Source organism: Phyllostomus discolor, chromosome 14 (genome assembly GCF_004126475.2).
Source record: "Phyllostomus discolor isolate MPI-MPIP mPhyDis1 chromosome 14, mPhyDis1.pri.v3, whole genome shotgun sequence".
Taxonomy (NCBI): Eukaryota; Metazoa; Chordata; class Mammalia; order Chiroptera; family Phyllostomidae; genus Phyllostomus; species Phyllostomus discolor.
Window position 1 is genome coordinate 25,243,599 of NC_040916.2, and position 17,951 is coordinate 25,261,549.

General features: G+C 60.3%; 1 protein-coding gene across 1 annotated transcript; it reads right to left on the reverse strand.

Annotated features, from left to right (window-relative positions):
* Positions 1-3,467: 3,467 nt before the first annotated feature.
* On the reverse strand, positions 3,468-16,403 carry MAEL (maelstrom spermatogenic transposon silencer). Its single transcript, XM_036015763.1, has 11 exons — positions 16,172-16,403; positions 15,853-15,945; positions 14,595-14,694; positions 13,469-13,624; positions 12,277-12,318; positions 8,828-8,952; positions 8,041-8,095; positions 7,805-7,946; positions 5,560-5,622; positions 4,721-4,853; positions 3,468-4,193 (listed from the first exon to the last, which is right to left on the reverse strand). Exons 1-11 carry the CDS (start codon positions 16,301-16,303, stop codon positions 3,468-3,470), a joined length of 1,767 nt encoding a protein of 588 aa, XP_035871656.1. The 5' UTR covers positions 16,304-16,403.
* Positions 16,404-17,951: the final 1,548 nt, after the last annotated feature.

Consider the following 17,951-nt stretch of genomic DNA (forward strand, 5'->3'; position numbering starts at 1 on the left):
TAGCTGGTGAAGTCCCACAGAAACTCGGATTTTTACAAGAAGATTTTATTTATTTTTAGAGAGAGGGGAAGGGAGGAGAAAGAGAGGGAGAGAAATGTTGATCCGTTGCCTCTTCTTGTACACACCCCGAACCTGCAGCCTAGGAATGTGCCCCGACTGGGAACTGAACCGGCGACCTCTCTCTTTGCAGGGTGACTCCCAGCCGAGCCACCTCGGTCGCCAGGGCAACACCCTCAGGTTTTATCGGAAATTGCCTTCAATCTACAGATCAGTGAAGGGAGAACTGAAATCTCTAATAAATCTTTACAATGTTACAGGAATCCCTATTTCTTTAGGTCTTCATTGTTTTTCACGGTTTTCTAACGTTCTGCATATAGATCTTGTAAGTTTTTTGGTAAGTTTTATTCCTAGGTACCTCAAAGGTTTTTGCTACTGTAGATGCTGGGCTATTTTTCTTTTACAACTTGTTTTCTAAACCACGAACTGTCAACATATGGAAATGCATTTTATTTTATATTGATAGGACTCTCCGGGTTTTTCTTTAGCTTTTGCGAAGACAACCATTTCTGCGCACGGTGACCGTGCCATCGCCTCCTCCCCGAATCTTGGCTTCTATTTCGCGCCGCCTCCTGCTGCCCTTGCCGGAGCGCCAGCCGGCGCAACGCTGAGCCAGAGCAGTCGTGGAATGTGGGGTCTCGTTCCTGATCGTGAAGCAAGTGCTTCCCCCGTTTCCCCATGGAGACTACTACTGGCTGTAGAATTTTCTAGATGTTTTCATCAGGCCCAGGAAGCGCGGGTTCTGGTTCTGCCGTGCTTGGACCTCGCGTCACGGACGGTGCTGAGTTTTGCCAGGTGCCTCTTTCTCCGCCCGTCCCGGTGCTAACGCGCTGCCCCCCCTCGGGTCTGTTGTGACACGTGACATTCGTTGATTTTCTAAGGCTGAATCACCCTCGCTCTCCTCGGTCAACCCAGTGTGGACGCCACCTGTTGCGTACTTGCGTACACTGGAACGATCCGTTGCCCGGAAGTCGAGTAGAATCCACCCACGGGGCCCCCCGTCCTGGGGACGTCTAAGGCTCCCCTTTCTGTCACAGAGGGCATGGCTGTTTCCTCTCCAGGCGCCTCTGGTGAGTTACACCCCTCGGACTGTGTTTCCAGTTCACCTGAGCTCTCAGATTCGTTGGTAGGACATCCATAGTGTTATTTCACTTGCTCCCCACCCTGCGCTGGTCTGGCCCGGGCCCCCTTTAATTCCTAGCACGGTCTGTGCCTGCTTTCTGGCTTGCTTAGCTCGCTGCGCTGCAGTTCCTATTTCACAGGTTTCCAAGAGCCCGTGGGCTTTGCCGGCTGCCACGTTTGTTCTCTGTTTCTCTGGTGCTTACTCACACCAACCCCCCCCCCCCATCCCCATTTTTGCAGAGACGTTTCCAGAGGGGACGGACGGAGACGCTGACCCTCGGCCCCCACACTCGCCTCAACCGGGGATGGAACCCTGCCCTCCCGCCCGTTCTTCACGGTGTGTGGTCCTTGTTCTGACTAAAGATTTACTATAGTCGACCCTGTTCTATTCGTTTCCAATGTTTTTTCTAAAATGTTTGTTTGCTGCGCAATCTTCGGCTCTTCTTTTCGTCTGCTGTAACTACTCACAGCTGTCCTTCCCCTCCCCGAAACCCTGGTGGGTCACGCAGACCCCACTCTTCAGTTGCTCTGCGGAACTTTCTCTATCATTTAGTTACAGGTTGGTTTTCGATTCCACTGTGACTTCCATATACATGAGATGAGGTCTTTGAAATTATTTTTGAATAGAGAAAAAACATGACTTGTCCACACCCTGCAATTCACTGAGATTACCATTTAATGAAACATCCCACGTGTCTGAACGGAACTCAGCGAACCACCTGCCATTTCGAGCGTGTCGGTGGGAACTCCCCCGTGTTCCGCCCGCTCCCCGCGCCCAGGACGCCGGGCTCCCCGGCGACGCCCTTGTGCTGGAGCTCCCGCCGTACCCGCCTGTGTCTCCCGGGGCCCCACTACTCCTTACTTTGCACCATCTGAAACTGTTGCACGAGGTGTACAGAAGAGAAAAATCACTGGCTTAACCGGGAACCACGCAAAAGCCTAGCCAACTTCTCCCCGAACGCTCCCGGATTACCGTGGCCGGGCCACACCAGCCTCAGATGTACCGCGCAGCCCGTGCGGTTCTGGGAACGGCAGCTGAGCCTCACACACGGGAGTCAGTTCGGACGGCACCCTCGCGGGCCCTGGAGACTCGGGTGGGCATTCTGACCTCAGGCCTCCCCCCCGCCCCCAGCCCAGTTCCCCTCGTGCAAACTCTGAAGCTTGGATATGAGAGTTCCAGAAGATCTGCTAACGAGAATGCAATATATCAACTTTCTCGTTCGAAGAGCAGACGTCAGAATTATAGGAGGGGGAGGCAGAAGAGCACGTGGTATCCGAGTGAGCACAGTCTCCGGAGTCAGGCTGGGCTCACAGCCCCATGAGGATGCTCTGTGACCCGAGTCGTGTGTGTGTAATGGTGGGGTGACGGGGACTTCACAGGATGACACATCCGTGCACAACGAGGCACCTGGCGGCCTGGAACAGGGAAGGTGGTGGGCAGAAGGCCCACGTCCCATGGCAGACCCCACGTGACTCCCTGAGGTCAGGAGTCGGGGCCCAGCAGACCTAAACCCGAGTGCAGTCTGCCACAGCCATGCGTGGTCTTGGCCGGGGTCCAAGCTAGAGGGTTCCCTTGTCCCTTTTCCTCCTTCGGGGTCACAGACCAGCCCAGGCAGAGGACACGGGCCAGTGCCAGCCAGTGCCAGCCGGTTGGCCACTGGGCCCATGTAACCTCGGCCTGGTGCATGTGGTGGCACCGGCCGGGCCGCTGGCACTTGGTCCCCACCTGGCCACGTGACGGGGCGTCACCTAATCCCACTCTGCTTCTCACCTTCCCAACGGCTCCTTCTGTCAAAGTCAGCACCTTTCAAAGACTTTAAGTAACAAACCTGTTTTTGTTCAAGGCTAAATTTCTTAGATATTTGCAGTGAAAACAGCCCGCAGGTCCGGAGAGCAAGGCTCCGCACGCTGTGATGGGAAAAGAGCCATCAACACCACTTAAGGCCTTTCGTAACAGACACTCGATACCTTTATTGTGAGGAAGGCGGATAAACACAACATTCCCGGGAGCGCCCTCTGAAAAGGCCGGTTTTGTTCTCGCGGGACTCCCGCCTGCGAAGGCACCTCCTCTGCGAGGTGGTGGAGAAGGGGGCAGGCTGGCCCTGGGGGAAGCGAACCGCCCGAGCCTCCCGCAGCCCCGGCCACGTCTCAGGTGGGAGGCCGGTCTCCTCGTGGGGGAAGCCGTGTTCAGAGCGGCGGCGCCGGCCACCTGCCCGACCCGCTGGCCAGCAGACCGCAGTCGGGGGGCGGCCGGGCCTGCCCTTCTCCCAGGGACCGAGCAAGTGCCGTCACTGGGGCGGGGGCGGGAAAGGGCCGCCCCCCTCCTTCGGGGCCTCCTGGCTGGAGGACCGGGGCGGCGCCTGGCCGGAGGGGCCGGAGATGCTCTCGAGCAGCCGCGTGATGCCCCTGCCCCGTGCGTGGCCGGCCGGGCCCGCCATATTCACCCCCACGGGGCTGTCACCTGGGACCAGGGGAACGTGGGAAAGAAAAGTCAGTGCTTCGCAGCCTCGTCGTACAGCGACCCCCGTGGGCGTGCGTGCGGCTCCCCCACCACGGCCGCCCCGGGCCCCACGCCCGGGGCTGACGAGGCACCCCGGCGTGCTTTTGGCCCTGGAAACCACAGCTGGGGTCCTTCGGGCACCGCCGAGTTTCACGTCCCCGGCTTCAAAGCGCCCACCTGCCCAGGCACCGCCGGACCAGCGCTCGGGAACCGGCCGCACAGGAGTGACGGCCTCCTTCTCACTGCCCCCAACACGTCTGGAGAGCGAGTCCAGCCGTCTCCGAGTGACACAAAAACGTGCCCGCTGTTGAAGGCCCTGATGGCAAAACTCCCCATTCAACCAGACCCCCCGCTCCCGAGGCTGATGCTGAGCCTCCCCTCGGGCACCGGTGGCGCCCGGACCCCCGGACATGCACCTGCACAGGACGGGCCGCTCACCGGTGGGGGTGCGTATTATCAGCTCCTGATAAGAAGGTTTGGAACCAGAGAATCCTGGACTTTCCCACCTTAGCTTCTATGAAAACAGGAAAAAAACCACCGGGGGAGAAACGCTTACTTCTCATCACTGGACCACGGACTCCAACCTCAGACCGCTCCGTCCCAGCACCTGGCCAGCTTGTGAGGAGCGGGGCTGGGGAGGCCACCCTGGCCTGGATGGAGCCAGGCCCCGAGGGACGCCCGGCTGGCAGGACGGGGGGGGGGGGGGGGGGGGGGGAGGCGGCAGGGAGAAGACAGCACTTTTCATCACTCCCTGAATCCAGCGACACCCGCCTCTGCACACGATTTAGAGTTGTATTGTCTACGTTTAAATATTTAATTCTTGGACTAAGTGTTGGGACGTGTTTTGTACAAAAACACCGCCAACTTTAATTTTCTTAGCACTTGGAGTAGGAAAATGCGGCAGGAAGGAAAAGGGCTTTGCGCGGGACCCACCCGGGCGGGGACCCGCCGGGCGCTCCGTGCACTCTGGAAACCTGTGCATGGGAGGAGGGCCAGCCGGAGGCCCGAGCGGCCCCGCCGCTGCCGTGGGCACCCCCTCACCTGGTAGCGCCCGGCGTCGAGGATGACCATCTTGGGCGTCACCCTGCTGGGGGCCTCGTAGTCCTGCAGGGGCACGTGGGCCTCGGTGAGCCGGAAGCCGAAGAGCGTGGCCAGTGAGTTGCTGATGCTGTACCTGCAGTGGACGGGGCGGGTGGTCACGGGCCCGGCCCTGCCGGCTTCCAGCATCCACGGCTGGGGGAGACGCCGGCTCCACCGGGAAACCAGGCCTGCCGAGGTTCTGGGGGGTGCGGGGACGCCAGCGGTGGGGGGGGGGGCTGGCCGCCGCTGGGAGGGCACAGTCAGCACCGTGTCACACACACTGTCACCGACACGCTGACCACCAGGCAGAGCGGTGGCCTCATCAGAGGGAACGCGAGCGAGGCCAGAGGTGCCGGGACTCTCCAGGGACCAGGGCGGGGGGGAGGCGGCGCCGGTCACAAGGCTACAGTTTGGGACACAGGTCTGCCCTCCTCAGGTCCCAGGACAGCAGCGCGGGAGGGACCCCCGAGCACCCGGAGGGCGGGGTCCGGGCGCCTCTGCCACAGAGCGAGGGAAAGAGGCGGTGTGCTTCCAGCACCTTCCGGGGAAGGAAGGGCCGGCCTCAGGGACAGCAGCAGGTCACGCCCGTGGAGCCTGGAGGGAACCCCCAGAGTGCCCCGAGGCTCCCCGAGCCGCTCAGGCAGTGACTCTGACGGCTTGGAGAGAGCTGGCGGGGCGACGAAAGGCAAGTGGAAGGAAACCCGCCCGGTTCTGGGAGAGAGCTGTGGGGGGACATGGGGGAGGGGGGAGCCGCCCCGACCACCCTCGCGGGCCAGCACGGGGCGCCGCCCGCGACTCACGCGGTCTTCTTGCACACGGCCAGCGCGCAGAACAGCGTGTCGTTCTCCTCGTGCCACCGGCACCTGCGGAGGGGACAGGGCGTGACCGGCCGCCCGAGTCGGGGCGCCGCCCCGGGCCTCTGGGCGCCCGCCTTCTGCTTCACCGCCTCGGAGCCGTTTGAGGAAAACCGACGTGATTACGTAAACACGAAATTTCTAATCGAATGCGTGCAACACAGATTTTTACGTTACCTGCTCAGGTGCGATTTCACGATGTTGTGCAAGCCCCACAGAACCAAGTAAGAGTCAGCTTCACCTTGGACTAGAACGAGCGTTCGCAGGTGCCCCGGTGGCCGGGGTCCGCAGGCCCTCCCTCCACCAACGCCGGCTGCGGGTGCCCCGGTCACCGGGCACCGGGGCGCAGCGTCGGGCACCGGGCACTGTCCCGGGGTCACAGTACTGAGTGAGGCGCAGAAACCCCTGCCCACACGAAACCGCATAGTGAACCAGAGAAGCGCAGGCCTGAGAGACAGGCAGTTCCCGAAGGGTCGGTGCCGAGGCAAGAGCGTGAAGAAAGGGACACCATTCGGAAGCGCGGAGGCACCCCCCGCCCCCCCACTGCTCACGCGCAGTCGGCGTCAGGCAGGCAGCTCCGCGCCGCGTCTCGGACCGGCCGGCCCGTCCAGCGCGGAGAGCCGGCTCCCTGCTCTAACGGAGGCCGTCTCACCGAGGGGGAGCCGTCGGAGAACAAAGGGAAGGATTTCCCACGGCCCTTCCACAAGGGGATTTCATAAACACGATTCATAAAACTCTGAAGCGAAGCCGTGGGCTGAAGCCAACCCCACGCCCTCCCGCGCCCACACGGACCCAGGGGACCCCGGACTTCGGTCGGCGGCCCCCCCCCCATCGGAGCTGGAGACCCCGGGTACCGCTCACATCTACACAGGTCCCTGCGCATCGCATCGCACATGAAACCGAAGCAGATGCTTGCGGCGGGTTCCAGGACCTGGATAACGGACGACAGAACCAAACCCCACAAAAACCCGATCCCCAGGAAAACCCCTGCAAACCTGGGGGGACACAGCCACCCCGAACCAGACAGGGCCAGAACCTGCGTGTGGCCGGGGGCTCCCCGCGTGTCGGGTGCTGCTGAGGCCCGAGGGCGCTCCAGGCCCTGCATCACGCCGTGCAGGTGGACGGGCATCAGCACGGCCCACGCGTCCACTGGGAAGGGTCGAGTCCATGAGGGCTGCACGGCAATGCCACCCTGTGCTGTCCACGGCCGCCCGCGCCATGCAAGAGGACCCTCTTCCCATCTGCTTGTGCCCACGCTCCCTGGTTCTGTCCCCACACCGTCGCCAACCCCACTGAACGATGGGGCACCCCTCGGCCCTGCAGCCTCCCCCACACCTGCACCTGCACCGAACCCGGGAAAGCCCGAAGGCGGCCAAGCTCGCCCAGGAGGGCCACGCCCACAGCCCGGAGGTCTGATGGAGGACCCAGGGGACCGGGCACACCCACATCCCGGCTGCCACCAGCCCGAGTGTCTCTGCCCGTCTCCCTGGCCCTCCCTGACCCGACACTGGGGGCCTGTCCACTCCCAGCGTCCCCCCCGCCCCCCGACTTGCCTGGTCCCCCCTGTCGAGGGCGACACGCCGATCACAGGGCACAAGTGCCCGAGTTCACTAACAAACCCGGAGAGGCCTGTGGGGACAGTTACGGGCCTCGTATCACGTTCACTCCCGGGATAAAGAAAGCCGAAACGACAGGATTTTCCTGACAAAACACGGAGTGTCAGCCCCCGGGGGAGGGTCACACAGGAGGGGTGCCGGCCGCCGGCAGCCAGCGTGTCCGAGCAAACGGCAGGCGGTGCTTCCCTGGGCCGCTCCCGCAACTTCGGGCCTGACACCGTTTCAACACAGAAAACACTCCTGCCGATGTGCCTCGCTCCCACGTGTCCGAGCGTGAACACAAGGACTCCGGGAGTGCAACTCCCGCACAAGCGCCCTCTTCCACCAGCGGGGACGGGCACTTGGGGGGACGCCGCGCTGTGGCAGTCTCACTGGGGCTTGTCGTGGTCTCTAGTGGGAGACAGAGCCACCACGTGTCCACCTGCCAGGGTCAGCGGGGTCCTCCCCTCAGGGACACGCCAGGACTCCAGGGCCTCCCGGGAAAGTCAGGCCTGGAGGGCGGAGGGCAGAGACCCCCCCCCCCCCCCGGGCCGCAGCCCCGCCCCGCCCCGCGCCGCCCCGCCCCGCGCGGGCACCTGGTGTTGCTCGAGTAGTCCCACACGGACACGTCCAGCATGCTGCGCACCCAGGTCTTGGACGGCTCCTTGTGGAACTTGTGCTGGTAGAAGTCCACCACGAGGTCCTCGACGGCGAGGAGCTCCAGGTCCTGCCTGGTCTCTTTCGTCGGCACAGGGGCACGGACACGGTCAGCGCCGCGGCCGCGCAGACCCTGGCCGTCCGTGGGGGATCGCGGGCAGGGCCCCCCACTCACCTGAGCCCCTCCCCATGTGCCTCAGACACCAGTTGACGCGGGCCCGGTCGTCGGACTGCGGGGGAGAGACGCCCACCTGTCTGTGCCTTCCCCCCCCCCCCCCCGCCCCCCGAGGCACTGCGGCCGCGCACCCTCAGGCTGGGGCCGGGCAGGCAGGGCGGGTGCTGGGGAGGGAGAGACCGCAGAGGCCGTGACAACCCGACGAGGGCTGTGGTGACGGGAAGAGCAGCGTGTGCCCAGGTGAACCACAGGCACGTCCACGGGCCGCCTGAGCGGCGCCTGAGGCTCGGGCAGAGAAACGAAGAAGCCGCCGTCCGGAGGAGGAGGAGGAGGAGGAGGAGAGAACCTGCTCCCGGTCGCGCTAACAGCAGGGACGCTGAGCCTGGTCCTCGAGCTCCCGGCCCAGGTCTGGGCGAATGCCAAGGACGACACTCTGCAGACCGGAGAGGGAGGGAGCCCCGCGAGGGACGGCGGCAGGACGGCACCGAGTGGAGGGCGGTCCTGCCAAGAGGGCCAGGGGCAGAGAGCGCCCCACTTTCGGGGGGAGGGACCCTGAGGGTGTCCCCGGAGGGGGCACTAAAAGCCTCCTCTGCCAGCGCAGAAACCGGCACCGACCCCCGGGGCCTTCAGGAGCGAGTCACCGTGGAAACGGCTCCCGGGGAGGGCCTCGCACCAGCACCAGCAGGCACGGCTAACGCGCCGGCGCGCTCGCTCTGGGGCGCCTGTGGCGGGTCTGCCGACACCCGAGTGCACCCCCGGACGGAAGCCCGGGCGTGCGCACGCTCACCTTGCAGTAGACGGGCGGCCAGCTCCCCGGCTGCGGGTGGATGAACTCGTGCAGGTTCTGCAGCACCGTCGCCTGGTCACAGCCGTGCTCGAAGTTCGAAATCGGGATCTTGTGACTGGCGTCGCCTGAAGGAATGAAGACGAGGCTGGACTCGAAATCGGACCGCGCCCAGCGTCGGGGACAGGGGTGGGGACCCAGGACGAGGTCCCCCGCAGCCTCAGCGGTCCCCACCTGCGGCCCCGCCGTGGCTTGTTACCTGCTTCAGCTGCGGTCTGACGGTGCCGAGAGGGCCCCCCCAAAGTAGGTCTGGGAGTATGAGGTGCAGCAGCACCCCAAGTCACGTGACGACATCTCAGCGTCCCGCCAGGACCGACACGCCCCTTGCCCGGCGCACCCCACTGTGCGCGTGACCTGCCCCGGGGTCACTGGGTAGTTTGGGTCAGCAGACCCCAGCGACACAGTGCTGCAGTGCCGGTGTGCAAGTCACCCTTGTTGTACCCGCTCACCGCCCCGCGTGCAGGAGGAACGATGCTGGCGACTCAAATCCGCCCCCGAGAAGCCAGGAGGAGCTGCCTTCAAGGGAAAAGGCAGAAGTCCCCGACTCAGCGAGAAAAAAACTGCGTGCCGAGGCCGCCGTGACCGTTAAGAACAAATCCTCCACCCATGAAATTGCAGAGAAAGAAAAACCTCGAAGCCCAGGAAGCCCAGTACAAGAGCAGGTCCGAGAGGAGCCCCGGTCGCACCGCGACAGGAGAAGCACACTGTGGTGACAGTCCTCCCTCACCGTCACAGCCGGTCCTCCCTCACCGTCACAGCCGTTCCTCCCTCGTGCGCCTGCCTGATACGTCGCACTGCAGCACAGGGCCGTCCGGGCCAGGAAACGCCCAGGACACACAGGATTTGGCACCCCCCACGGTCCCCGCACCCACAGGGGCTCGGAACGTGCTCCTGTGGATGAGGGGCGTGGCTGTCGGAGTCAGCAGCTGACGAACAGGGCGGTCAGGACAGAAACCCAGGCGCACGTGACCGAGCCTGTTGCTGCCTTTCACACGTCTTTTGTTAGTAAGGCCGAGGACTCAGCAACAATGACAGCTTTCAAAGGTTGTAAGATTTCCACTTCCAGCAAAACATGGACCAGGTAACTCAGACCGACCTCACCACAAGAATGTGAAATGCCTGGGGGTATCGGGAGAACACTGAGCAGCCAGGAGGCATTCGCTGACAACGGAGTGAAGATGGATCCAGACAGCAAGGCCTGCCGTGGGGGCAGCGGCTCCCCGGGGTCCCATGCCGGTTCCGGGAGAGGAAGGTGACTGGGCGAGAGGCGTGCCTTTACCGGCGCCGGGGGCCTGGCAGCAATGGGAAACCCTCGGTGATAAGAGGGGGCAGGGTGTCCTGGCTGGGCAGCTGGACTCGCGAGAGCCCCGTCCAATCCCCAGCCAGGACACGTGCAAGCACCAACCAGTGAAAAGAAGGAAACGCCAGTATAAGCCCCAAGTTGCTTTAAAACGATTCTTTCCAACACTCCTCCCACGGGAATAAGCAAGCACACAGCGAAACCAGGATGAAAACCAGGGCGGACGGAAACAGATCCAGAAACAGCACTCCAGGTGCTGACAGTACCGGGCAGACTCTGAACAACCAACCACATCTGTACGGAAGAAGGCCCAAGTACGAATTCCAGTGTCAGACCGCCAACTAGGAGAAGCGGGAAGTGTGCAGGGCCAGCTCGGCCACGGACGACGGTGGGTGGACGAGGGAGAAGCCGCACCGGCCCAGCGCCCGCATGTGCGAGCACCGCAGAGCGGAGAGGGGTGCGGCCAGGAGACAGCCGTGGTCTCGGGGAGGAAGAGACCCTGGGCTGGACCCGGTGTCCGGGGTCAGCGAGGCTCCGGGCATTCACCAACCAGGTCCGGAGAAGGAGACTTAAGAGCCAGTGAGAATTAGGAACAATACTCCGGTACTATTGTGTATATAAAACATTCGATTGTCTTGTGGCTCCCCCTGTCTATGCTGTAAAGTCGATTAGAAATCCTACTGATGATATTTTGACAATTCTGTCCGGCTTCCCCCCGTTAAACGTAAGCTCAACTAGCAGCAGGCTGACTTCCATGAGACCTGCGTCTGGTTTTAGCCTGAAATCAGACTGAGCGACCCGGCGGGTGAGCCCAGCAGTGCTGTGCCCCAGAGCGGCGTCCTCCCTGGGGAGAAGGCACGTTCTCCCACCCGCTGCCTGGCGCTCAGCGGAAAACCGCCGGGCCCACGGCGATGCCCGGAAACCCGCCTGCGCACCGAGACGCCCAGCAGCCCGCGACAACAGACCGTGCAAGAACCCTCCACCAGGGCTATCCATTGTAAGGCACCCAAATACCGAGGGCTGTTCTGTTCAAGGAAATGAGTAATTTCAGGAGAACTATTAAAAAAGGACCAAGTGTGAATCCAAAGGTTGAAAACACATTCCTCGGGACAACAAAGCCCCCTTAACGACAAAGCTAAGCCAGGCTAACTAATCTGTCTTTAACGGGGATGCGGTCACGGAGACAGTCTTCATTCTCTTCTGAAGTTTTATTTTTTCAATAACCAAATTCTCCTTGCACCCGGAGCCGACTTGTACACGGAGTCCTCTCAGCCTCCCTCTCCCGGGGGCCCCGCCCGCACCACACACGTGCACACGCTCCGCGCGGGGAACCCCCAAAGGCACGACCCAAGTGACCCAGGACAGCACTTGAGCCTTCCAGAGCAGCCGGCCGTGGCAGACCTGGAAAACGTCCTTCCAACCTCAGACACTTCCACCAGCCAGGTGTCACCCACCCAGGTGTCGCCCCGGTTGGGTGAAAGTACTTTTAGTCCACACTGACACTTCCAAATATAACTTTGAACATGCACCTGTTAGCAGGATTTCCATTCCAGTCAAACAGGAAGCTGGTTAAGATCCAGTTTCTATAAAAGACTTTAGTTCAAGCGCTTAGTTATACATAGTCATGTCCTTTGGCTCCAAAACACTGAAAATAAAAGCCCGTTTTCCTCACCTAAAAAATTAATTCAGAGCTTCTTTAAACGTTTAAACTGTCATTTTTGAAGCACCATCCTTTTTCCTTAACTCTGAAAGGACACCCCCGTGGACTGCCCTGAATCGAGACGATAACCTGACACCACCCCCCAGAGGGCTGACTCGTGCGCCTGGCCGGCAGGAGCGCCCATCCCGAAGCCAACGGACGCATCCAGCAAGTGCCACCGCCACCCCCGTGGACGAAACGGGGCGCTGCCCCCCAGGCTGTATAACGTGGAAGGTTTTAGGGATCCCACACACCACCCCCCACCTCCAGGCACAGCCTCCAACAACGGCTCAGGGCTGGCTCTCAGCAGACACTCCGTGCGCCTGGGTACAGCAGCGCCCTGGCCGGGGCCGGTCACACACGCACACCCAGTGCCCGCCACGGTATACTTACTTGCAGCCTGACAATGAAACCGAAACCCTCGTGGAATTTCCCCTGCAACACAAAACATCTCGTTGAGAGCAGCAGCGCCCTGGTGGCCCCGTGGCCGCCCCTCGGCAACACCAGCCCCGGGACGACCAGGCTGGGACAGGCAGGTCGTTGTCCCTGCCACGTGAACACACGCGCTCTCAGCCCTGTTTCACAGCGTGTCTCAGCCGCAGGTGCGGCGACCACCAGAGGATCAGTGTGCAGTCTGAGCTACGGCAAAGGCGGGGTACTGATGCAGAACCACCTCTGCGCTAAAGGGGTCCCTGCCCGGGGTCCGGGAATGGGCCCCGGGGGCCGCGCTCCCCGCGGAGCACGGTCTGCAGTCGAGTCTCTCTCAGAGGGAAAAGCCTCTGGACTCCGTCTTCCCAACCCTCACAGCCACACAGAACGGGCGGCTCCTTCCCTGCCCTGCGCCGCCGCCGTCCCAGTGGGAGCGAGGCTGGCTCTCCGTCACCCGGAACCTAGGGAGCACGGTGGGCCGTCCCCAGGAGCCGTGAAGCAGTGGACAGAACCAGCCTCTTCTGTCCCCAGCCTCTTGTCCCTTACTCCCTCCAAACACAGGTGGGTCCCCGCGTACATCGAGGGTCCTGTGCTCCCTTCACTCCTGTCCCCATGGGACCCGACCCACCCCGGGTGTTTGTCACAAGCTGCTGGAGACGAGTGGGGCAGCGGGGGGGGGGGGGGGGGGGGGGGGGGCAGACACTGGGGACACCCGAGACTGACAGCCTGCAGGTACGGGGCTCTCCCCCCACTTTGCAGAGGAGCTGACAGGTCGGAGGGTTCAGCGTTCTGCTTGGTCTTCCGGAGCAATGCCTGCTAAAAACGCAGGACAGCCAAGGAGGGGGACAGGGTGAGGACACCCATGAGCGGAGCCTCACAGAAGCAGCTTCTAGAAAACTCCAGTGGGGCCACCCATGGGCAGGCACACGGCGGGCTGCTGGGTCTCGGCGTGCTCCCCACCTAGCGCACATGCTCACTAGGGGTCAGGAGCCGGAACCACAGTCCTGCGGTGGCACCCAGCTCTGCAGCGTCCACGGAAGCACCGAGAAGCCTCCAGAACTGGGCTGCGCGTCCGCTCCGAGAACACACACGGCACAGCCAAGGAGGCCACGGCAACGCCCACGCTCTGTGCCCAGCCCCGCCCTCGGGCCCTCACCGGGGTGGATGAAGCTGTGGAATTCGGCCATGATGCCCTCCTGCAGGGAGTACTTCACGCAGCCGACCTCGCAGGGCAGGAAGCGCTGTGCGCAGTGTGGGGGCAGCTCGCCGTGGCTGAAAATGTTCAGGAAATAAAAGACACCTCTAAGGAGACCTGAAAAAAAAATCACAGCACAACATGAGCTGGTGAGTTGTCTCCCGTCTGCCCCTTCTGCAAAAGCAAACCCTTTAGAACCATTTTCCTCGCGTCCCTGCGTTCTGCAAGGAGCAGGAACGGAGAGGACCCGCCAGCTGCAGGCAGGAAGGAATCCCGAGTCCCCCAGTTACCTCCCCCCAAGGGTTAAAGCGGTAACTGCTCTTTGCACGAGGCAATGCGATGGCGCGGACTCGCAGCCCACTCCAGGCAAGCCAGCAGAACGTGGGCCCTGAACCTCAGGGACGCGGCCAGCAGGGCTGAGACCCGGGGCCGACAAGGAAAAGGGTCTCGGAGACAGAGTCAAGTAGATCGTGCAGAAAATCTCTGACAGAAACCACTGACAATGTAGTTCACCCTTTACTTTCCACCAGTACACCCGAGACCATGTGTAAATTATCTTAAGGGGAAAAGTGTGAGACGGGCCTTGCTTACCAGGACTGGCTACATTTAAGACTGTTAAGAGTTTATTAATCTTCAATAAAGTCAGACCGCAATGAACAAAGACAGCCAGCCCGAAGGAAGAGCGTGGGCCCCTACCAGCTCTCCTCTTTTCTGGGCTGGAGCTGAAAATGCATCTTTACCTTCGTAACTTAAACGTGTTAGGTCTCTATGTGTTTAAGTACCTAGTTATAAACACTTAGACCCGTAAAGCATGTTTAATAACACACAAAGTGGTAGAGACCAACAGAATAAATTTTTCTTAAAAAAAAAAAACTAAAAAAGCAAAAAAAAAAAACAAACTTCTCCAGGGCTACTCCAACAAAAGCGAATGAGCCGACCTGTCACGACTCTGGCGCCAGACTTCAACACCTGTCGTCACTTACCTTGAAACGCAGGGTCAGCACACACAGAGCACATGCTCACGGCTCAACATACCAGTGTCCTGAGCCCCCAGTGCACCCAAGCGAACTCGTCAGGGTGACTCTACCTTGATCACTCTTCAGAGACAAGCGGGACACATCCAGGGGGGAGACGCTCGGTTTCGGTGCGATGGGGCCCGGCTTCTGGAGTGGGGTGCTCACAGGTTTCTGGAGGGAAAGAGAATGAACCCTGAACTCTCCCTCTTTGCCCCACACTCTTAGACTGAGAAAACATCACGCAGGTTGCTCTGGTAACATCTCCAGGCCAACGAACTCACTGAGTAATCACGTACACTTTTGGACAACAGTGACGGGAAAGGCAGGTAACGCAAAATCTATCGATACCCAGAACCACAGGAGAGCAGTAACAAATGTGCCTGTTGCCGAATTCTACTGAGTTCAACGGCACGTGCCAGCCCAGTGGCCAAAAGAACGGCATCTGTTAAGTCTCTAATAGTCTGCTTTTCACCGGAAGTGAAAACCAGGTCGAGCTGACTCCAAGCACCAGAGAGGTGCAGGGCCAACCCCACTTACTCTTCAAAGGGAAACTCAGAACAAATTGTAAGGAGGAAGAAAAATATCTAAATTCACAAGTATAAAAAAGTACAAATTAAACTGATTAGAGCTTCTACTCAAAGGCTCACAATAAAACTCTCAAAACAAGCGAACCTCTCTAGAATGCCAATCCACGGGGGCAACTGGAAGGAAAAATGGAATTTCACTATGTAAGAACGTTAAGAACCCAGGAGAAGAGAAATGCAATTACCCTGCACTTACTCGACACAAATCAAGGCCAATCTCATTTAGTATTTTTATGTTCTACCTACGCAAAAATCCCCCCAAATGCACTTTATTTGATGCTCACACGTAAGGCACGTATTTGCCAACACCTGAGAGTCTCGTTATGTCAGTATTTTAAACAAAGCAGGGGCCTGGTTCCGGGTGTCGTTTAAAAAGACAGACTGGTCGGAACTACTTTTAAACACCCAGGAAAAAAGGTTGTCTCATCATATAGAGTTGAAAGGGACGCTTCAAGGTCCTCCAGTACAGGCCCTGAATGCCGCCACGCCCGCTGCCGATCAGCGTTCACTCACCGGGCGCGGGTCCTCCAAGGGCATGTCCCGGCCTTTGCTGCCAAATGATACCAGCGGGCGCCCCAGTTCGGGCGGGCTAACAGGCAGGCCTCCCGATACCAGGGAGAAACACGAAAACCGGCTTTGCACTAACCAAGCCGGGCTGCCCTGACATGCCCCACTCGCTCACCCAGCGCCTGCTGAACGTGCCCGGACGCCAGGCAGGTGGCTGCTCCTCCCCAGGGCCCTTTACCTGCTCTTCCGGAGGCCCAGACTCCTTTCCCTGGGCGGCCTTCCACGCTCGAGCCATGTCTGCGTATTTCTCCTTTTCATCCTGGCCCAGGAGCTTGGGGACACGGCAGGGGAGACACGGAGAGAAGGGGCGGTGAGGCCCCGGCGCCCTGGCCCGCAGGGGGACGCCTGGACATCGCGGGCTGGGGTTCAGGCGTCCGTTTGCCCTGGACTGGGCACGGGGGGCTCCCCCACCACCCCGGCAGGGGCCACGGGGTCGCTGTCCCTTCCACCTCGCCCTCCCAGTCCCCAACTGCCCAGCCCGCTGGCGCCAGACTTACTGCCCAGTCGTCAGAGCAGTAGGGGACGGCATCCGCCACCCGAGCCACAGGCAGGCCCCGCCGCCGCAACTCGGGGATCCTCTCCTGCACGAAGAAGTAGTAGGCGTTCCTGCTGGCCTTGCGGTTTGGCATGGCGAGCGCGGCCAGGCTTCCACCGACCCAGGACGACGCGGCTCCCCGGCGCCCTCGCCGGGCTCCCGCCCTAAATAACCGAGGCGGCGCCTGCGCGCGCAGCCCCGCAGCTCTCGGCCAATCAGGACCCGGCGCGCAGCCGCATTGGCCGCGCTGGCCGAAAACACAAGTGTGGCAGGAAAGATCCCTCCGCGTGCGGCGGCAGGGTTGGAGCGCGGCCGCAGCTGTGAAGCATTCTGATTGGCTGCGATGAGTCGTGGGCAGGGCGTTGTCACGTGGAGGGTGTGGAGCAACTTGTGGGTATTATTGCGTAACACGGGTGCAAGCAGGGAGAGGAAAGGGGGCTGGCGAGTGCTTCCGTCCTTACTGGCTTGCGACTGGCTGGAAAGGGCCAAGTGTGCCTAGCACTGTGAGTGGTATGCTTGGGGGCGGAGTGAGGAACAGTGCGAAGGAGAGCTTTTCCCGCAAGAAACTTGCAAAAAAGGAAACTTACAACAAATACAAAAACAAGTGACTTAACCAATACTGTTGTGTTTTCCCCCTTAAGTAACATCATTGTTGCAAAAGTGTGTGTGTGTTTTAATGTAGTTTTTAGTGTTAGGGATGGAACAGTAAGAGGCCGAGATTTAAACTAATGTCCTTTGAGCACTGGCCAGGTGGTTCAGTTGGTTGGAGCCTCATCCCATACTCCAAAAGGTTGCAGGTGTGCAGGATTCCAGCCAGCAGTATCTATCTCGGCTGCAGATGCTCATCAAAACATGCTAAAAACATACACAGAGACAACCAGGTCCTGTGGGGGAATAGGAACAGCAGGGCCACTCCTCACGTGGGGAGCGCGCCCCGTTCCCCCTCTGGAGAGGCTTTTTATTGGTTTCATTTGCATAAGAATTCAGGTAAAAGCTCATTACTCATTGCTAGGAAGTTAGGATCAAACAATAGATAACAAGGAACTCTGAGGGCCTAATCTGAATCAGGGTCAAAGAGCCGTAAAACTTGGAGGAACAAACTTACTTCTTCCTTGGACCCTTATCATTCAACTGAGAGCATTCTAAACAAAGCAGGTTTCACAGGATCTTACATATTCTTTTTTAGGCCTCATCACCCCGGGAACCCGCCCTTTTCAGCACAGAGCTGCACCGCCCTCTGTCATTGTTTCAGGCTTAGGTGGAGCAAGGGAACTAAGACAGCCAAGAGATAAGGAGATTTTCTCCCAGAGGATGAGGACTCAGGCTATGTCAAAGCCGAGGAGCGAGGGTCCATCACCCCCTTTTGCTGTGGCCCCCAAAGTCCTTTCTTGGGGTCCTCCCACGTGATCGTGCCTGTCTTAGGTCGTTGCCCCCTTGGGGAATCTTACCCGTCATTGGCTAACCGACCAAGCTTTGGGGTTCAGTTATGAATGAAGCAGCAGAAGCAGCACTCCTGCCAGGGACATAAGCTTTTGTCTCCTTGCTGGCTTATGGTCCAAGGCCACTCCCTCAGCCTTAGCCTTGGCAGGGGTCACAGCTTCTGATACCAGGCAGGGCGGTCCCCAACAGCAGGTTTGATCTTGGGTGAGGGCGCATACCTAGGTTGCGGGTTCAATCCCTGGTCAGGACACGTCCTGCAGGCAACTGATGCATGTTTCTCATATTGATGTTTGTCTCTCTCA